Here is a 23,063-nt window from a genome sequence, read left to right on the forward strand (position 1 = left end):
CTTCAACGTCTTTAGTTCCTCAATTCCGGTACTATAATCCGACTTTTTTTCCACATGACCTGACTTTACCCTTCGGTACCGGGTTAAACGATTTGACATGACGTAATGTTGGAATCATGGAGGTATAAGGATATATACCTCCATGATTGGAATACACTCTGACGTGACGGTTCTGTGATAGCGTCGTGACGTGACATGACGTGATGGCCAGGTGAAGTTGGAGGTTATTACAAAACAGAACAGAAAACGTGATATGTGAAATACATGTCAACTTTCGTACGGTATGTAATTTAACAGAACCAAATAAAAATTAAATCAAATCAAAGTCTTGCACAATTTTGCCTGAACTTGGTATACAAGTTCAAGCATGCAAATGCTTGTACGCTCGCGTAGCTATGTATTATTGTAATTCGGCTAATATTAAGCTTCGTGTACAGCCATTTGACTTGCGCAAGTTTTTCCTAGACATGTTGAAGCATGCTTGAGGAAGCACTCTTGCGCAACTGTGCGTTTCAAGCATGGAGGTACCTCCATGGTTTCAAGGGTGCAGTTATATGTATGAATAAATCACAATAACAACAACAGTGTAAATGGCTTTGGAATAATTACCTAAATCATGGAGGTAAGAATACCTCCATGACTTCGACCATAGATACTAACCTATGGTCGAAGCTCCATGACCTAAATGTTGTATCGACAGGTCTGCCAACTTCCGTTTGGTAGTGTTTTTAAACTTTCAATGGCTGACGCTGGTGTGACAGATGCGCAGTGGAAAAAACGAGAAAGACCTAAACTTAATAATGATCATGTTTTAAGAAAACGTTTACCACCACGCTTACCCCGCCGGAAACAGGACATTTATATCACAAACAAATCTAATTACAAGGTAATAGTGGACTGTTCGTTGTTTATGTTTGCAGTTCAAAAGGAGTACACGATTCCTTCCCTTAGGAAAGTCGCTTACGCAATGGACTGTTCTTAACTTGAAAGATACTGTGAAATATTTGAAGTGGCGCTTATTTATCTTTCCTATGAATTCTTAAAATTGTTAAAATTCTGGGCTGTCTGTAACTAGGATTTTAGTTTACACACACACTATACTTATTAGAACTTAGACAATAATTGTAGAAATGCAAGATTTTCATGTTCTGATTAATAGCACTGTATTATAGGGTCAGCTGGCTCGTAGTGAGAAGCTTTTGGAGAGTGGTGAGCCAGAAATTGTAATTCACGGTCTGGGCGCAGCCGTTACCAGAGCTGTCAACCTCGCACTTCAGCTTAAGGAGAAGTTCCTTGGGACGGTTGAACTTTCTGTAAATACCTCAACAGTGGATATCATTGGTAAGACATATATTTCTATCACAGTGACGTAATGGAAACCTGGGATAACAGATTACTTCAAGTGTGGAGAGGAGTTGCTGAATCTCTGTGATTCTGGACGACCATTTTGCACTGCATTTCACCTGTATGTGCTGTTTCCCGTATGCTTCCAAGAAATAGCAAACATCGGAACTGCAGTTATATTGAAACAAGTTTTGTACAAGGATGTATACAAATTTTAGATGAAGCATGTGATTGTTCAGTCCACTGTACTCCTCTATTGCTCTTTGTCTTTTCACATAAGTATTTTGGTCCTTGTTGATTACCTTTCATAGGTGGGCGTAATAGAATTATTGGTCCTTCTCCCCTGTGGCCCTAAATTCTGCCAGTTTCATTTCTGTAATGAGCACCAGATCATGCACAGTGTAGGCTGACTTCCCTATTTACAGAACAATGTTCACAGTTCTGCTAGAGTACTGACTGTCTATTTAGTGATTCAGAGGATTTGGGGATACACATTGCAGTGGTGGTAGGAATAACAGTTGTAATGTATGTAGCCATTGGCTTAAGTGCACTTACAGTGTAGCTGGCTGTTCCACTGCATGCTGCTTTTGTCAGTTTGTTTATGTCAAGACTGAACTGTAGTGAAGCCCAGGTCCTAGGTTAGGTTGGATTGTGATAATTTGGTGTGGATTGGTGAAAGCTATGAATCTCAACACAAAAAAGTGATTGCCATCATAGATTGATGTATAGCATAGCCTGAGATGTATGTCCATCATCTGTGTTTTGTTTCTCATTTCACAGAAAATTTTGATGATATGGTTAAATTCTAACCTGATAGAATGAAGTGTCAGTAACTTTATATGTAAACAAATGTTGTGACCGGCTGTGGATAATTGACTTGGGATTCATTGCCTTCAATTCCCATCATTCATTGTGCCTACACATAGCAGGTCAGGAGGAGTGTTCAATATGGGTCTTCAGGTTTGGCCAGTGAAGACATATATGGCTGTTAATGGCTTGTGTCAGTCACCTTATGGCACATATCTTCACAGTTTTGTTGTTGTTTGGTAAAACCAATGAATGGGGGGAAAAAAACTGGTTGCAGTGTAAGGTTTGATCTGTAGCTTATTCTGAGGTAGGCTATAGGTTATTGTGAGTTGGTGACATCAATGAATGTGGTAATAAAAAAATAATAGTAATAATAACTGATTGTGCTGACAAACTGACCTGTAACTTTGCCCAAGATCTAGATTATGTTGGAAGGTGACAGTTTGGTTGTGATTTGGTAAGCCAACAGATGTGACCCTTGGGAAGCTGGTTGTGGTGACAGACTGATCTATAGTTTAATCTGTTTGGAAAAAAAACACCAATAACATCACATTACAGTTGCCATATTGTTTACCGAGTTTTTCCCATGTCTCTGGTCAAAGCCAAAACCTGTACTGAACATTCCTGTATATGTCAGGTACCAACAGCAACAAGCATCGAAAAAGTCACAGTATACAATAAGTGCACCTTCCCAAGCTGTCACTTGAATACTCCCTTTGTGTAATTTGGTACACACATCTAGTTTGCTTTGCTTATCATTCTCATAATAGCTACATATTTAACCTATTTCTTTGTGATAGAAACAGCTGTGTAAGAAAATAGTTGCCGAAAGGGAAGTCAGTTGTGACTACCTTTAAAACTATGTCATTGACCGAAGGTAAACGAACTTAATTTGTACAAATCCCTTACAAAATGAACAGTTACTGTAGGATATATTTACAAATAAATGTGATTTATAATTTGTGTTAGTAAAGTACCATTGGCTGATTTAAAATTAAATATTCCGTTTAAACCTCGAAAGTATGATGATACTGAAAAGTCCATCAAACATTCAAAGCAAAAGCACAATTAACTAAGTGTTTCTATACCACAGCTCGAAAGAATACTAACATGTGTACTAAAATTGGAAATGCAAGTACTTTTACACTATCATGCAATGTTTCATACTTTTCATGAAGTAAGCGCCATATGAAGTAGTTCCTTAATCTTCTGTAAAAAATAGGAATTGAGGGCCCATCAAAAGGTGCAGTTTCTTTCAAATGTCTGTGTAGTCACACAAGTTATTTGGAGGCTTCATGTGGGGCCACATATTTTGCCTCCATTGAAGAAAGAGCAACGCACTACTGTAATTTACCTTACCACTTAGACCTCCAAAAAACGTGAGTAGAATACCAATTGTTGTTGATCATCTTGTGCCTTTGTCCTCAGCATGATCAGCATCACTATAATTCACAGTACTACAGTCTTCATTATTCTCAAACTTAGTGCCATCTGCAGTTGTTGATTTCATGTATCGGAGTGTTTTTTTGCACAATGCAGTTCTTGCTTATGTGGGTAATGGAACACCTCAGGGAAATAGCTGACAGCTTAGGAAAGAATGCTGGTATGTTTGCCAGGTGGTCACATCAGAGTCATGGAAGAGGCTCTACCTGCAGCTATTGAATGCCCTGGGTGCACTTGGTTGCAAATCATGGCTCGCGTCAGCCCAAATGACCTACCACTTGGATTGTCTGATTTGGTGAAAGCAACTAGCATGACACATGGGATGTAGGCTAAGCTCATTATTTGTAGCGAGTTTGTTACATATGGTGTACACAGAGTCAGTTGCAGTACTCTGGTTTGAAGTACAGTGGAAGGTCTAAAATAGAGGGTCAGACAATTCTGCAACAAAGTTATAGACACAGATTTCTCAACTTCTATCTGGTAGATAATTGTAGTTTCCCTCTCCCCACCCTACCCCCATCCCAAACTCATTAGGTCAGGCATGCATTGCATGTAGGAGATGACTGCTATGTTAACAAAGTCCATGTAGTGTGCACACGGTTTTTTAAAAGAAAGTTAAAGAATCGCCACTCCCTTTGGATCACTGAAGATTAAACTGCAGAAGCATTCATGGTGAAGTCCCACAATTACTATTGTTTATAAAAGGTAATAATGCCTAGGTAGCATTAGAAACAGAAAATTGGTTAAAAGCAGAAGGGAGCGGCAATGGAATCCTAAGTACAGATTGGAATATTTATCATAAGTATAGGTTAGCAAACTATGGCAGCAGAGTATTTATTGCAGTAAAGAAGTCAATAATATCTGTGATATTATTAAGGATTCTGAATGTGAAATAAATTGGATGAATTTAAGCATCAAAGGTGACTGCCGTCTCTAACATGTTGGGCCTGAATTGGCGGTCATGTGTGCGTGGGGTGTGCTTTTTGTGTGTGTGTGTGTGTGTGTGTGTGTGTGTGTGTGTGTGTGTGTGTGTGTGTGTGTCTTGCTGATGAAGGCTGTGGTTGAAAGCTTTATGTAAGCTTCTTTTGATTGTGCCTGTCTGCAACTTAACATGTCTTCTTTATGGTAAGTGGCAATCTGTCTTTTCCTATATTGTTGATATTCCTACCCATAGTTTCCATTATTTGAAAGATGGTTCAAAAATGGTTGTCAGATGCATTTGTAGACTGCTTTGGCCAGTAGCAGTAGTGGCAGAGTAATTTAGAGAGAACTAGGAGAGTTTCATTTCATGAATAATTTTCCTGCCCAAACTTTGGTAACAGGAGGAGACTTCAGATTTCCAGCTATAGAATAGGAGAGTCATGTGATTAAAACTGGTGCCAAAGACAGGTATTCATGGGCATTATCCTAAATGTTGTACTTCAGGCAGATAGTTAGAGAACCAACTCATGAGAGTAATATCTTAAACCACCTCGCAACAAACAGTCCTGAAATTTTCGAATCATTTAAGGTAAAGGGGGCATAAATGATCAAGCTGTGGAAGCATCAGTGATTATGGTTGTTATAAGGACTGTTAAGAACAGTATTCTTATTTAGCAAGGGTGACATGATATAAATAAATTACAGAATATGTTAGTAGTCAACCTCAAATACACAGTGTTGAGGACAAAGATGTGGAACACAGGTGGATAAGATTTAAAAGCATAATTGAATATGCCTTAGACAAAGCAAGGTTCTAAGGGATGAGAAAGATCCACATTGATTTAATAGCCATTTTAGAAAGCTGCTACATAGACACACAAAGATCCATCACAGATTTAAGAGAAGTCAAAAGCCAACCAAAGCAAAACTGAGCATAAGGATAACAATGAGAGGGGCATTCACTGAGCTTGAAAGTAAAATTTTTCAAACTGATTTGAGTGGTTACTGTGAGGAGTTATGTTTTAAGTAAAACCAGTAAGTGTATTGAAATCATCTGTTCAGTAACTCAGTGACTATACTCACACCACAATGTTAGCTGACAAAGAGAACGCTGAAATACAGAATTTGTTCTTCCGAAAGTATCTTACTATGGAAGATTATATAAGGTCCTTCCTTTCAATCTTCACATGAACTTCAAAATGGCTGATATTAAGATAAGTGATAGAATTGAAAAACAGCTACAGTTGCTTAGTAGTGGAAAGACAGCAGCAGTTTATCATAGGTCGCTGAAGCAATAAAGCATTCCCATCAACTGAAAGATGTGCATACCATTAAAATCAACATGGATTCCACAAACAGAGATCTTGAGGAAACTCGGCGCACTCTGTTCCTCCATAACAACTATAGTGCTGTAGACATCGGCACTCAGGTTGATGCTGTGTCCCTTGGCTTCAGAAAGCCATTTGATACAGTCCTGCCTTGTCATTTTGTCGGGGGGAAAAAAATGAGCTTACGGAGCATTGGACCAGATTTGTGACTGGATTCAAGAGTTCCATGCACATTAAACGCAAATGTTGTTGTTGAGGAGGGGGGGGGGGGGGGGTAATTTGGACAAATGTAAAGATAATTTCAGGAGTACCCAAAGGAAGTGTGATGAGACCATTACAAGGTTTGCCACATGTAATGGAAATCAGGGAAATTTGGAAAAACAAAAAACTGGAAAAATCTCATTTTTGTCTCAATAGATGAAATGGTTTGTTTACTGAAGTGTCATGCATCATCGCTGGATGGGTGCAACAGAGTAATGTGCAGTTTCCCTACCCCTTCATTACTACCACTTCTCCCCTTCCTACCATCCCCTCAGCTTGCAGTCAGTGCTGCCACCACTTCTTGCTGTTAGCCTAGCAGTTGCTAATGAGAGGCAGGGACTCATGAGGAGTGGTTTGTTTAGACCTGATTCTCAGAGACTAGAGACAGCATGTGGAGGTGGTGGTCATGTGTGCGAGAGTTGTGTCTGAGTGATCCTTTATGGTGAGTTGCTACCTATCCTCATTATTATTGATCCTCAGATTATTTGAACAAGTTATTGGTTGCATGTATTGATCACTGTGGTCTAATTTCATCAACATGCTGTCTGTGACTCGCAAATAGCTGGCCGCACAAGTGGATTGCTCAACAGGCCAAAACTGCAGGCTGTTTTTGCAGTTATCTCTAAACATTTTGGTGCTTCCAAAGTAGTTCATATATTAGAAAGTATGAGCGATAAGAAGAAGAAAGTTATCAGCCACTAGTGGTTTGTATTCTATGTACTCATATACTTCTTGAAAGAAGCACTACACAATACCTGTAAAATAATAGTTATAACACAGTGGGTGATAACCGACAATAACAAACATAGTAGAACCTACATTTTATTAGCAGAGGCTTATTTTTAGCTGACATTATTTCTGAAATCAGTGAAGGTACTTTAAATCTGTCGTGTGACTTCAAGGAAACACACATTTTTGTCACAGACTGTGTTTCAAAATAACATCAGTGGTCTTAATGGAACACGTGTACCATTTGGTTTGCTTTCTCCATCTGAAAACAGTTCATTACAAAATATGTTGGAGTTAGTGCTTAAGAGTTTTGCTCACATCAGGAAACGCCGTCTGCTTGCAAGATTTTTTAAGATATTTCCGTGTTTGCACTGTTGTTTCTTGTACCTTACCTGCAAAGATGGATTGTCAACTTACGTCTTAACTTACCCTTGAGACCTCAAAATCTGTCTGAGGAAAATGCTAAAACTTGTCTGGCAATCAGGGAATTTATGGGGGGAAACTTGTGGCAACCTTGATTACTGTTCACAATATGTGTAAATGATTTAGAGAATAGTGTCTGAAGCTCCATGAGAATTTTTGCACATGGTACAGTTGAACCAAAATTTTAGTGGTTGGGAGTGGAGGACTGGGCTCTTATTAACTGATGAGGTTGAGCTGAATATCATTTATTGAAATATTTATTTGAGGCAGGTTAAAAAATTTGGAAGGCTACAGTGGAGGTTCCAGTATGGCTGCGAGATAATCAGTTGGGGGGAGATGTCGGGCATCACTGATCACCCAGTAATGTCCACAGACCTGTAACTGAGGTTGGTACAAGATACATGGCCCAATTGTATTGTAACCAACTTCTTAATAAGGCAGGCAACACATTATGTGAGATGAATATGGAATGTAATGCCCCCCTCGAGCACGCAGAAGTGCCACAACATGATGTGGCATGGGCTTGACTAATGTCTGAAGTACTGCTGGAGGGAATTGACACCATGAATGCTGCAGGGGCTGTCCATAAATCTGTAAGAGTATGAGGAGTGGAAATCTCTTCTGAACAGCATGTTCCAAGGCATCCCAGAGATGCTCAATAATGCTCTTGTCTGGGGAGTTTGGTTTCCAGCAGAAGTGTGTTCCTGGAGCCACTTTGTAGCATTTATGGACATTTGGGGTCCTGCTGGAATTCCCAAGTCCATCGGAATGCACAGTGGACATGAGTGGATGCAGGTGATCAGACAGGGTGCTTACGTGTGTGTCACCTGTCAGAGTCATATCTAGATGTATCAGGGGTCCCATATCACTCCAACTGCACGCAACCCACACCATTACAGAGCCTCCACCAGCTTGAACAGTCCCCTGCTGACATGCAGGGTCCATGGGTTTGTGAGGTTGTCTCCATACCTGTACACGTCCATCTGCTTGATACAATTTGAAGTGAGACTCATCCAACCAGACAATACATTTCCAGTCACCAACAGTCCAGTGTCGGTTTTGACGGGCCCAAGCGAGGCGTAAAGCTGTATGTTGTGTAGTCAGCAAGGGTACACGAGTTTGCCTTCGACTCCGAAAGCCCATAATGATGATATTTCATTAAATGGTTCACACAGTGACACTTGTTGATGGCCCAGCATTGAAATCTGCAGCAATTTGTGGAAGGGTTGCACTTCTGTCATGTTGAACGATTCTCTCCAGTCACCATTGGTCCAGTTCTTGCAGGATCTCTTTGTGGCTGCAGCAATGTCAGAGATTTGATGTTTTACTGGATTCCTGATATCCACTGTTCACTCGTGATATGGTTGCATGGAAAAATCCTCACTTCATCACTGCCTTGGAGATGCTGTGCCCCATCACTTGTGTGCCAACTATAACACCACGTTCAAACTCACTTAAATCTTGATAACCTGCCATCGTGGCAGCAGTAACTGCTCTAACTACTGTGCCAGACACTTGTTGCCTTATATAGGCGTTACTGACCACAGCACCGTATTCTGCCTTTTCACGTATCTCTGTACCAGTTTCTTTGGTGCTTAAGTGTGTGTCAAGAACGTTCAGAAGGGATATTACAGTTAAAGTTTTATAAATCCTACATATTAATAAAATTTGTAGCTTAAAAACTTTCTGTAATCCATAAACCCTCATTTAATAAAAAAAATTCAAAGCTGACTCCAGATCTTAACATGTTCAAAAGATTAAATTTTAATCATGCAATGTTAACAAAATTGTATAGCCTTGAAGAAATAAAATAATTTAAAAGACTATCTAAAATCCGCAGATTCTCGTTTCAAAAATGGAATTTCAAAACTGAATCCCAATGTTACCATTACTGAATAGATAGAACTTTAATTACGTGATAGTGCACTCTCATATTTTGATAATTAATGGCACTGTTTGACTTGCCATCTCAACAGGCTTCTGCTGTACAATAATCAAAGGTAATTGAATCCATAGTTATTTAGTTTGCCGTCATGGACAATAACTCATCCATCATAACAAGTTATACCATATAAAAAAAACCAATTAATCCTGATCACCGATCACCATTAGACTAAACATATACAACACGCGACTACTAGTGCCCGCTGCACCACATTAGTTGTATGGCACTACATGCTGAGCTCTCAACACGCCAAAGCATCAGCAGCCCAAGGAATCATCAGCTAAAGTAATTCATTTCTCATGCAGTGCAATTCAAATTACTTAGCACAATTTAAAGTAGATTTATTCCAGCATAACAGCCCATTGATTTTCATAAGTATCACTTACGTTAGGTAACTAATAACTATACTAGATACACTAGATACACATGCTGCTTTCGAGAAAGAATTTTTTCGATTAATGTTGACTTGCCAATATTTGTATCGCCATAAAGGTATAACTGCTTCTTACGAACCTCCGTGGACCGAAAGGCCTTGTTATACCACCGTACAACGCGACCCGCCCAGCCGTTATAATTTAGATGACACTCACTCAGACTTGGCGACCAACCGATTTGCCTGAAAAGAATTGAAATACTTCTCAATAAAACGAATGCGTGACTAGTTGTTAACTAAAAAAGGGTCTGTGTAATCGACCCTAGTAGTTCGGTCAGCCCACCTACGCAACCGAACATTAAAAGACAAACATGAATCATTACAATTAGATATTGAAAGAGAGTCATATTTCGTTATGTAAATTAGTGCTGACTTTCGGCTTCTACAATTCTGAACATCAAATACGCCATTAATACTCCTGAACATAAATTCTATCCCAGATCTAACTTCGTTTAAAAACGTTTTTTCTTTCAGCTTTGTGTAACAATGAAGATGCGTCAAATTACCTTGAGCAAAAGGTTCCTCTGATACACAATACGTTCAGAAGGGATATTACAGTTTTATAAATCCTACATATTAATAAAATTTGTAGCTTAAAAACTTTCTGTAATCCATAAACCCAGTTCCATCTGAGATGTAAACAAAATTCATTCTGACATTTACAATGCCAATGCATCTTCTCTTTACATAACTTCTGTACAAGCCTATATTTAGTTTTACCCTGATCAGGAGACCTCACTACCCGTGAGGCCATTTTCTAGGATGGCCTTTGGCTGTGCGTCTGAGGTATGACTTCTGAGGTTTTCTTATTGAGGCTCTAATAATTATACCACAATGGCCTATAACGCCCTTGTCTAAAATCGAAGTACCTATTAGCACACCTTATACTGTTAGGCATAAAAACTAATTCTCTGTATACGTCCCTAAACTGACTAATTAAGTCATCCAAGTTTGGCTTATAATACCACAATTCTTCTAACACAATAACAGCTGCAGAATAATTTATTTTGTTGCCATAAAATGTAATAGCTAATTCATCAATCCTCTGTTGATTGTTGGGAACTAGAATTTTCAAGAATTTCAAGAATTTTATTCACCATAGATCATTTTACAATGATATTGGCTTCGTCATACAAGATGTACTAGTACATACAGAATAACAAAATAAACTTCTTTCAATACATTATAAATACATTTGAAGCATGGTAGTGTACCAAATTACAAAGGATAGCTTTTAAAAGCTAACGCAACAAGCTATCTTATAATCTAATATAATAAGGTATTTTATTGTTTATAGTATAAACTTTGTAATTACACACGATTAACCACAGCACAAAATAATATGTTTAACTACAGACAACTTTTAAATGCTTATATTCTCCTCAGGCATCTCAAAGAATTCTTTTAAAGTCATAGAATGGATGATCTGACAGCCAGCTGTACCACTTAATTTTAAAAGAATTTGTATCCATAGACTGAACATGAATTGGCATTTTATTGAACATTTTGAGTGGGTTAGCTTTGTGGGAATTTCCTGTTCTCGCTAATCTGTGGCGCGGTATGTCTAAATTACCGTTCGCCCAGGTGTTGTGTTCGTGTATTTCCTTTCTGGTAATAAATTCTGAAATATTATTTTTAATGTAGAGTACAGACACATAGATGTATAAATTTGTAATTGTAAGTATTCTGAGTCTGGAGAAAAGGGGACGACAGTGCTCCCTATGACCTCTTTGACATATTATACGTATGACTTTTTTTTTGTAATTCAGTATGTTTTTGATGTGAGGGGAGTGCCCCCATATAATAAGACCATATGAAATATGTGACTGGAATAGCCCAAAGTATGTCACCCTGAGGTACTCCAAGCTCACTACCTCCATTAGTTTCAAGAGAAGATGTGCCACCTGAGATATTTTTTCACATACATGATTGACATGTTCTTCCCAATATAGTTTTGAGTCAATGTGAATACCTAAGAGTTTTACTGACTTATTGCCTACTTCGTTTGATGTTCCCATTAAAAGTTGTTGTGTTTTGTCAGGGTTGCATAGGAGCTTATTGGCTGCAAACCAGTCCAGGGCCTTATCTAGTATTTCTTTTGTTAGGTTATTCAGATCTGAAATGTTCTGATGTGTGGTAAGTAGTGTTGTATCGTCAGCATAACACACAACAGGGTGAGCTATATTTTTAGGTAAATCATTAATAGTGACAATGAAGAAGAAGGGTCCAAGGATAGACCCTTGTGGTACACCTGTGCTGATTTCCATGATGGAAGAATTTAAATTTCTGACTGAAACGAATTGTTTTGGGTTACTTAAATAAGAATTTATCACAGATAAAGTGCTCCCTCTCACCCCATAAAACTCTAGTTTCCCCAGTAGTATGTCAACAGGAATGCAATCGAAAGCTTTGCTTAGGTCACATAATACCAGTGATACCATGTTATTATTTTCAAAAGCTGTTAAGGTTTGGTCAATGATTTCCAAGATGGCCCCTGTTGTGTTCTTCCCCTTTCGAAAGCCAAACTGATTGTTACATAGGATATTGTGTTTTTCAAAGAAGTTGCTTATTTGTGTGTGTATCAGCGCCTCAAATACCTTTGAGAATATTGAAACAATGGAGACTGGTCCGTAGCTTTGGGGGAGATGTTTGTCTCCTTTTTTAAAAACTGGGACTACTTTTGATACCTTGAGTGCATCCGGAAAAACTCCAAATTCTACACATTATATTAAAATATAAGCTAATGGTTTGGCGATTGAGTGTATTGTCTTTTTAATTATGTTATTTGATAACCAATAACAGTCCATACTTTTAGAACCCGAAAATTTGGATACAGCTTTTATAACATCAGCAGGTGTGACAGCCGTCCATTGAAATGCCAGGTTAACAGGCAGTGGTGTTCCAACAAGGTTCATTGCAGATGAATTTGTTGCTTTGATACTGTTACTTATTTCTTTAACTGAGTTTAAAAAGTACTCGTTTAATTCTTCAGGATCAAGCAGAGCTGTTTCTGTGTGTTTCGGTGTGTTCTCTTGTTTTATTATTTGCCAGGCTGCCTTGCATTTATTGGGAGCTCTTTCTACATAGTTCTCCACTGCTTGCTTTTTTGCCAGAAGTAGTTTAGCTTTATAGTATTTTTTGCATTTCAGATATGACCTATGAATGTTCACACTCTGTTCTGCCCCTTGGTCAGAGGCTTGTTTATGCATCTGGCACAGCATATGCAAGTTTCCTCTAATTTCTACTATCTCTTGTGTGAACCAGTTCAGACTTTTCTTTTTCATTTCATTTGGATATCTATTTTTTTTACTGGTGAGCAAGAATACCATAAATCTGTGTACTTTTTAAAGAAGTTACCAAAGCTAATTTCAGTTTCCCTTTTTCCAGATTGATAATTATATATAAAGTCCCAATCTGCACTTCCTAATCTATCAACAAACATATTTATGTACTCTTCCTTCTGTCTTCGTACCACTACTACTTTAGATTCTTCAGTTTTAACTGGCTGCCTCTTACCGAGGGTAAAGAGTAGTGGCTCATGATCTGCAAGTCCACTTCCTGCAAGTCTAACTGTAAAATCCTCCCTATGGAAATTCACAATAATATTGTCTATACAGGCATTCTTACGTGTGGCACAGTTATTTGTACAATGGAGGTCTAATGATCTTAGCATATTCAAAAATGTCCTAGCAACAGGTCTCTGTGTGTTTACCATTTCTATGTTGAAATCACCACATATAGCAATTCTCGTTTTACTCTTCAATATTTTTTTAATTATTAATTCACATTTTTTAATAAACAAATTTACATCACCATCTGGCGACCTATATAGACTAACTACCACTATACTTTCATTCATTAGTTTTACACAACTAAACTCCCCATCTAGCTCTGAGGAGTATGTGGATACGTCAATTCTGGAAAACATTATTCCTTCTTTGACAAAAATTCCCGCCCCACCATTCTTTCTCTGTTTTCTACATATCATGTCTCCCACAACATACCCCTGGGGAATGAACATATTTACTTGTTCTTGTGTTAACCAGTGCTCAGATACACATATAACATCTACATGCTCAGTGTTACATAAATGTTCTAATTCTAAAATTTTATTTCTAATACAACGTATGTTAACTTGTAGAAAAGTAAGTAGTTTGTCTCTGTCTGTATTCCTCTGAGAGCAATTTGACTTTATATTTGAAGTTGTAGGTTCTGTTAATGTCTTTAATCTTGATGCACTGTGATCATGTGTGTTATGATAGTCACATACCTGTTCATCCACTTGATGACTCACTTTGTTAACTGCTTTCGTCTGTGAAACCACTGCTGATCCCACCAAAAATCCTGGTCGGCTGTGGTTTCTTTTTTCGGGTTGACTGCCGTACTCCACGTGTTGGTATTCTCATCCCTTGAGCTTGATTTGCTGTTCTTCTTTTTGCAAGTAGATCTCTCTTCTTATATGGTGCCTTCTTTCCTGACACCTTATTTGCTGCTTCTTCAAACGTTTGCACTGTCCTCTTGGGTAAGTTTATTGCTTGAGTAATTGTCCTCTCCCCACAAACAGAGTTCACTTTTAAGGATTCTGTTGTTATTTGTGCTGGAGTTGTGTCAATAACAATTTTCACTGATTCTTTATCTGAGACTTCAGTATCCTTCCATTTAAGTTCTATTGCTGTTTTGTACACTTTCCTGTTTGTTTCCACTGATTCATAAATCCTTGTGGCAATTAGTTCTTTACCAGTTGCATTAAGGTGTTGTCCATGTGCTGTATAAAGCTCCTTGTTACTAGGAGTATCAATAAAACAAGTGTTATGGAAGCCTTTCACTGTTTTTTTTAGTTTTCTGTTTGCAGATTGAATTTCTTGGTTTACACAAGACCATTCAGGCAGGTCATGTCTATGTGGTACACCAACTACAATCACTTTTGTATTTGTATTTTGTAATGCTGACAAGGCTTTATGTAGTGAACGAATTGCCAACTTGGTTTCATTCTTTGTCACATTGTTAGCCCCTGCCCAGAAAACTGCAAAATCTTCACTTGTCAACTTATGGAGGTCATTGTATTTTTTTAGTATTCCACTAGTGGGGGCACCTGGTATCACCTTCCCTTCAACATCATATTTATTTGAAGCTAAGTCTAAAATGTTTCTTGCACAGTCTCTGCCATGGCTATCTGAGGCAACGAATATTTTGGGTCTCCTATTCACTGACTGACTCTCAGGAGCAAAGGTTTGGATTTTCATTGCTGCACCCATAGATTGATTTCCTTTTTGAACTGGCGTTCTGTGTTGTGGTATGCACACTGTGTTGTGAATCGTGTTTTATGTTGGGTGCATCAAATCTGTAGTTTTTGCACATTTCTATCTTGCCTGATTCTCGCTTCTGTAGTTTGTTTGTTAGCAAACATATAATTGTTTTCGAATACTTAAGTTCCTTTCTTACTATTCTGAGTTCATTCTGTAACTTTTCACACACACACACCCACACACACGTTTTTAACGGGTCTGTTTTGATATCGTCCATATCGTCACCGTCAGTACGAAAACAATCACTGCATTTCCAGCTTTTCCCTCTATTCGTTGAATTTACACACGAGTAATGGAATTTCCTGTTACACTTTACACAACACATGCCTTTTCTTGCTGTTTTGTTACAGGAACACGGTTTATTCCACGCTTCCTCACTTATTTTGTAAATAGAATTCAAATTTTCCGGACTGGTCACGGCCATTGTGCACTAGTTAGTTTCAAAGCACAATATGTCCCTGTTCTTTCAACAGATCGCCGTATTTTTAGTTACTCACCGAGAACAATTACTAATCCACATATACACACCATAAAATGTTTAACTTAAGCTCGTTAAACGATCAAAGTAACTTATTTTGTTCACACATTTATCAGTACACACTATACAGCCATTCCAAAGCACTTCTATGCCAGGCGCAGGTCGTCCGGGTAATTTCGGATATGGTCCCAGTTGGCATAAAAAAACTCCAACGCAGACATTAGCTGTAAACAATAACCTTTATTCAGAAAGTAACAGTACCTTTCCTCTTACAAAATGTCATATAAACTCTCTAGTATTCCTCCTACTATATTTACGCCATGGAACACCTGCAGAACGCTCGGGATTTAGATCAAAAGGACCAATTTTATTAGTACACGCTATACGAACTTTTTCAAGAGCACCTTGATCCTCAAATATTTTCTTGTTAGCCCTTTCATCCAAAGTAAGACGTTCAATCCTAACATTAATTCTATACACGTATTTCACTATATTATTAATTATTACTGAAGCATATTTACTAGAAAAAAACTTGAATTCATCTGTAATATCATAATGCTGAAGTTTTGCAAAGTTCTTGGCTGTTTCGTCATGTTTCTCACTGATGCCCATTTTACCATACTCGAATCTTACACCATCTGTTTGCGTAACCTCTGTACGCCATCTACACATACGACCAAAGTAGGGCCTACTCAGATTCGTCCGTCGGCGTATCCAGTGCCTCGGACATGCAGCGCGAAACTTGCGGTAAATCCTCATCCGACGATATACAAACGATTTCCTCCGGGGTTTCCACATCCGACGTGTCCGACGCATCCAGTTCCTCCTTCAAAGAACGAGAATGTAAAATGAGACAATCAGCATGTACAACATTCAAACGTGAAATCAGTGCTTCGTCACCGATACTAAATTCGTTTGATACAAATATCACCAGGCCACGATGTTTAATAACCATTCCAGGTTTATTTTTTACATTAACAGTAACAGGACGTCCTTCAACAATATGCTTCAACGTAGAAGCATACTGCCTCCACATAGACCATTCAAATTCTTCAAAAACAATTACATTATGTACACGTGCATCATAACCGTCAAATCTGAATTCGGAACAAAAGGGTAGATACACATGCTGCTTTCGAGAAAGAATTTTTTCGATTAATTTAGACTTGCCAATATTTGTATCGCCATAAAGGTATAACTGCTTCTTACGAACCTCCGTGGACCGAAAGGCCTTGTTATACCACCGTGCAACGCGACCCGCCCAGCCATTATAATTTAGATGACACTTGCTCAAAGACTTGACGACCAACCGATTTGCCTGAAAAGAATCGAAATACTTCTCAATAAAACGAATGTGTGACTAGTTGTTAACTAAAAAAGGGTCTGTGTAACGCCCGAGGCGTTGGATATGCCGACGGATGAATGTGAGTAGGCCCTACTTTGGTCATATGTGTAGATAGCATATAGAGTTTACGCAAACAGATGGTGTAAGATTCGAGTATGGTAAAATGGGCATCAGTGAGAAACATGACGAAACAGCCAAGAACTTTGCAAAACTTCAGCATTATGATATTACAGATGACTTCAAGTTTTTTTCTAATAAATATGCTTCAGTAATAATTAATAAAGTAGTGACATACGTGTATAGAATTAATGTTAGGATTGAACGTCTTACTTTGGATGAAAGGGCTAACAAGAAAATATTTGAGGATCAAGGTGCTCTTGAAAAATTTCGTATAGCGTGTACTAATAAAATTGGTCATTGTTACATAAAGCTGAAAGAAAAAATGTTTTTAAATGAAGTTAGATCTGGGATAGAGTTTATGTTCGGGAGTATTAATGGCGTATTTGATGTTCAGAATTGTAGAAGCCGAAAGTCAGCACTAATTTACATAATGAAATATGACTTTCTTCCAATATGTAATTGTAATGATTCATGTTTGTCTTTTAATGTTCGGTTGCGTAGGTGGGCTGACCGAACTACTAGGATCGATTACACAGACCCTTTTTTAGTTAACAGCTGGTCACGCATTCGTTTTATTGAGAAGTATTTCGATTCTTTTCAGGCAAATCGGTTGGTCGTCAAGTCTTTGAGCGAGTGTCATCTAAATTATAATGGCTGGGCGGGTCGCGTTGTACGGTGGTATAACAAGGCCTTTCGGTCCACGGAGGTTCGTAAGAAGCAGTTATACCTTTATGGCGATACAAATATTGGCAAGTCAACATTAATCGAAAAAATTCTTTCTCGAAAGCAGCATGTGTATCTACCCTTTTGTTCCGAATTCGGATTTGGCGGTTATGATGCACATGTACATAATGTAATTGTTTTTGAAGAATTTGAATGGTCTAGGTGGAGACAGTATGCTTCTACGTTGGTCAAAAGGACCAATTTTATTAGTACACGCTATACGAACTTTTTCAAGAGCACCTTGATCCTCAAATATTTTCTTGTTAGCCCTTTCATCCAAAGTAAGACGTTCAATCCTAACATTAATTCTATACACGTATGTCACTACTTTATTAATTATTACTGAAGCATATTTATTAGAAAAAAACTTGAATTCATCTGTAATATCATAATGATGAAGTTTTGCAAAGTTCTTGGCTGTTTCGTCATGTTTCTCACTGATGCCCATTTTACCATACTCGAATCTTACACCATCTATTTGCCTGAAAAGAATCGAAATACTTCTCAATAAAACGAATGCGTGACCAGTTGTTAACTAAAAAAGGGTCTGTGTAATCGATCCTAGTAGTTCGGTCAGCCCACCTACGCAAACAAACATTGAAAGACAAACATGAATCATTACAATTAGATATTGGAAGAGAGTCATATTTCGTTATGTAAATTAGTGCTGACTTTCGGCTTCTACAATTCTGAACATCAAATACGCCATTAATAATGGACATAAACTCTATCACAGATCTAACTTCATTTAAAAACATTTTATCTTTCAGCTTTATGTAACAATGAAGATGCGTCAAATTACCTTGAGCAAAAGGTGCCTCTGATACACAATACTCCAAAGTAGACCAAACAGACAAAATAGTGTCCACAAAGTGCTGTTTTCCAGACACAGAAGCAGCATCGACTGTAATAAGAAAGCTCTCGCACCTCTTTTTTTATACCCACGCTGATGCAAGGCAGTTGCAGCAACGTCTGGCACATGTCCAAGGTATAAAAAGAGGAGTGAGAGCTTTCTTATTAAGTCGATGCTGCTTCTGTGTCTGGAAAACATCACTTTGTGGACACTATTTTGTCTGTTTGGTCTATTTTGGAGTATTGTGTATCAGAGGAACCTTTTGCTCAAGGTAATTTGACGCATCTTCATTGTTACATAAAGCTGAAAGATAAAATGTTTTTAAATGAAGTTAGATCTGGGATAGAGTTTATGTTCGGGAGTATTAATGGCGTATTTGATGTTCAGAATTGTAGATGATGTTCAGAATTATCATCATAATATCATCTAAACTAAAAATTAAGAGGCAGTTCTATTAAGACACAAGAAAATTTCTTACACTAGTGTTTGTAATTACATGAAGTACAACATTGACTACAAGCATACAAAGGCTGTATACCTTACCACAACTTAGAAAATCATCAGTTTTCTGTGCCTGTAGCAAAACCGTAAATAGACTTCCTTGCATTTGTCAGCAGAATGCATCAGGTGTGTAATACTTTCACAGGCACTACTGATGAAGTACAAACCTCCTCTTTTTAATCGCCTGTGTGGAGCCAGAGAAATATATCTCAACAAGAATTCCAAATACAATAAAGTCTTGCATGATCAGCGCAAATGCATAAATTGTCACTATAGAATATCCTTGTAGCAGTCGGCATAGAGAGGGAGAATTAACAACCCACAGCTTGCTATAGACTCAAGCAAGACAAAAAGGACAACAACAGTACCATACTACAGCACTGGAACGTCTGATGAAGTCATATTTCATGCAAACATTTCACATTAATTAAGACAACACTGACCTTGTTCCATATCCATAGATGGTGCACGTGACCCCCCCCCCCCCCCCCCCCCCCCCCCCCCCACACACACACACACACACACACACACACACACACACACACACACACACAAACTCCATAGTTAGCTTGTGACATCTACTGTCCAAATGTTTCCACAGAATTCCAATCCTGCTCACTGCACATGCAATAGCAGCTCTTCACTACAAGATTTTTTTATACAAACCAATATGGTGAACATTTGGTAAAATAGTAAAACAAAGAGCTCATAGTGACTGCAAGGATGGCATAAAATCCAATTACATGCCGCTCATAATATCACCCACAAGAACGTGCTTGCACAAGATGACCACTAACTACGGCAACGATGTTGAACTGCAGTAATTAACAGCAGTTCTGAGGCATAACAGAGACCAATCAAACTCAATTTAAAAGGGGCAGTGTCTATACAGTAAACAGGCTTCTGCATTTTGGATCAATGAACCTGCACACTATTGTAATAAAATCCTTTCAAACTGATAACTCGAGATGTCTTGTGCACGATTCACGGTTGCAGAGCTGCTATTCAATGATGTGGCCATGGACACCAATCAAAAATCCTAGCTCTATTGTGCCTGAGCTGCACAACACTAATTCGGCGATCAAACCAAAAGTTCTAATGGGTACCAAGTTAGAGCGCCAACTGACAGCTTCTCGCCTCCACTATGCACTGCATGTCCACCAGAGAGGGTGTTCACGCTACAGCCTGGAAGCTAGCTAAGGATCAGCACCCCCAAAGTCCGGTGCCAGCAAGTGGACGCATGTATTCACATTGTCAGAATGGTGGACATCCAGCACACTATTATCTATAAGAAGGTGACGTCAGAAGACTGTAGTGAAATGCAGCAAGATCTGCAGTGGTTTCATGAGTTGTGCAGAAACTGGCAGTTTACTAGAACGTAAAAAAAAGTTACATATAATGTATATATGTAGGAGAAGAAATCTGCTACCATACAAATATGCTGTTGGTGACGAATTGATGGAAACAGTAACTATCATAAAATATTTAGGAGTAACCATCTGGAGCGACCTTAAATAAATAAAAAATAGTAGGGAAAGCAGATTGCAGACAGATTTAGAGGAAGAATCTTAAGGAAATGTAACTCATCCATGAAAGAAGTGGCTTACAAAATACTACTTCTGCTAATTCTTCAGTACAGCTTATCAGCCAGAGACTCTTCCCATGATGAATTATTAGATGACATAGACAAAATCCAATGAAGAGTGCACATTTCACCATGGGACCGTTTAGTCAGTGCCAGAGCATTATGGAGGTGCTAAACAAATTCCAGTAGTACGAGAGATACGTTGTGCATTACAGAGAGATTTACAATTAAAATTCGGTGAGAGTATGTTTCTAGAAAAGTTGGACAGCATTTTACTAGTCACACATGCATCTGACAAAATGACCACAGTGAGAAAATTAGAGTTAATATGGAGGTCAACCCACAATCATTTTTCCTGTATGCCCTTTGCAAATGGAACAGGGGAGGGGGTATGAGGTAATGGTATGAAGTGGTTATAACGAATGTGCAGCTACTCGTGGAGGTCCAGTGTGGTCTGTAATTACGGTATGGTAGCAAAACTTCGTAGATATGCTAATGCCTTAATAAGGATATATGCTAATGCACTAATAAGGAACCGATTTATCCTGGAAAATAAATTAGTTACAATTGTGGGCACTAGGTGCAAATCTGCTGCTGTACACTGTTTGTATGATAGTACGACATCCATGCTGTCATTTACCAAGCCATAATGTGAGTGAGTGAACAGTAAGGTTATTGAGGAGAAAGACCGTGCAATGTTAGTGAAACTGTTCTTTGTGAACAACAGCAATTACAGTGCAGCACTGAGAGAGTACTGCTGACTGAAAGGTATGAGGAGAGAGTTAGTGTCATTAAATGGTGTAAAGAAGATGAAGATGAAATTCGAAAACACAGGTGAGCTTGGTGTGGCGCGTGGAAGAGGAAGCCATTCTCTCCCAGTGGAAGTTATTGACAAGGTTGCTATTGCTGTAACTGGCCTTGTAGCATGAGGCCCAGGTAGTGCTAGTGCTTATGCAGTGCCACGAGAATCGTCCATCCCACAGTCAACAGTACAGAAAGTTTTGTGGTCTGTTTTACTCCAGTATCCATGCAAAATCCAGATGTTGCATCAACTGAAACCTCATGATCCCTAGCAATGATCTGAATTTGCTCTTCGGTTTCTGGCTTGGTTCGAAGTTTGTGACATGTGACCAGGCAATATTTTATGGAGTGACAAGGCACATTTTACACTAGAGGATGTGGTGAATACGCAGAATTGTCAAATGTAGACTACCGTATTTACTCGAATCTAAGCCGCACTCGAATCTAAGCCGCACCTGAAAAATGAGACTCAAAACCAAGGAAAAAAAATTTTCCCGAATCTAAGCCGCACCTGAAATTTGAGACTTTAAATTCAAGGGGGGGAGAGAAGTTTTAGGCCGCATCTCCAAATCGAAACAAAGTTGGTCCATTGTAATATGAGACAAAATTTAGGTCGAATGAATGACGATACAGCTACAGTAGTTTGGTTTGAGTCGTAATCTTAGCAGTTAAGCTTTACCAGGTAGCCATTGCTATGCGTCAGCCGCTCCGTCCGTATTTGTACGGGTACTCTTCCTTTATCACTTGCTTCGTCTGGTTTGAATTGATTGCTTACTTTTCTTTAATCTGATAAGCGCCGTTTTCTTTGTTATAGGTGTTTACGTCACTCTAAGCTGAAAATGCATTACTGTATTGTGTCGTGCATTGTTTGCCGCATTCTGATAGTGCATGTTTACGGCCTGTTGCGGCTCGCGGCATGGCTTGCTTTTGTGCGCACTACCGCCACTTACAATTTAAAAAAAAAAAAAGGGAGGAATCGTCTTATCAGCGAAACAATGGCAAGAGACTGCAATTTGTTGTTACTTACACTGCTGCTTTCTTTGATAATGATCAACAAGATCCAAATAATACACTGCGTATGATAGAAGATGATGTGAACGAGAGTTTAGCGAAAATTTTTCTCTGTTTGAAAATCTTTGCAGACACCTCTTTAGTACATTACATTCTGCACAGAAATTAGTCATCTTAGGTTTAAAAATCTAGTCAATTGCTGTGCTTCATTTCTGACTGTATCACTATTAGGTATAAGAATAATACGAATATAAACATGACACGATATGTATATTCTTCCGCGTTTGCTGTTGTCTCACTCTAGTTTCATAGTTTATTAGGCAGACAGGATTTAAATGAGAAAGCAGCAAACACACAACAATACATGGCAAAATGTTTATATTCTTATTATTCTTATGTTGAAGAGAATGCTGCAAGTGATTCACAATTCATAGAAGTTCCTATTAGCAACCATCTCTTCTCACAGGTAGGAAAAAAATCAGAATGTAGAGTTGGCCATATTGACAAACATCCCAGTCTTGCCAGTCGGATTTTCGTAGTACATTGAAATGCTGCTACATTGGCGGCACCCACCAACATTTTTCAGAACTTCCGCTTGCGTTGCACTCGATTCTAAGCCGCAGGCGGTTTTTTGGATTACAAAAACTGGAAAAAAAGTGCGGCTTAGATTCGAGTAAATACGGTTCTGTTAAACCACATGGTTTGC

At 38.5% G+C, this 23,063-nt stretch overlaps 1 protein-coding gene across 2 annotated transcripts in view; it reads left to right on the plus strand.

Moving 5' to 3' along the window:
• The first annotated feature begins 692 nt into the window (after positions 1–692).
• The window catches only part of LOC126480152 (transmembrane protein 203-like), a 52,370-nt gene continuing 29,999 nt past the window's right edge, over positions 693–23,063 (plus strand). The window contains exons 1-2 of one of the 2 annotated variants that reach the window (XM_050103843.1): positions 693–886; positions 1,173–1,341. In XM_050103843.1, the coding sequence (XP_049959800.1) occupies positions 740–886; positions 1,173–1,341 (316 nt within the window). In that variant the 5' untranslated portion in view covers positions 693–739. Of the gene's footprint in view, positions 887–1,172; positions 1,342–23,063 lie in introns of those variants that run through there. The other variant, XM_050103844.1, reaches the window with a different exon arrangement.

This window comes from Schistocerca serialis, chromosome 1, assembly GCF_023864345.2.
Source record: "Schistocerca serialis cubense isolate TAMUIC-IGC-003099 chromosome 1, iqSchSeri2.2, whole genome shotgun sequence".
Classification (NCBI taxonomy): Eukaryota; Metazoa; Arthropoda; class Insecta; order Orthoptera; family Acrididae; genus Schistocerca; species Schistocerca serialis.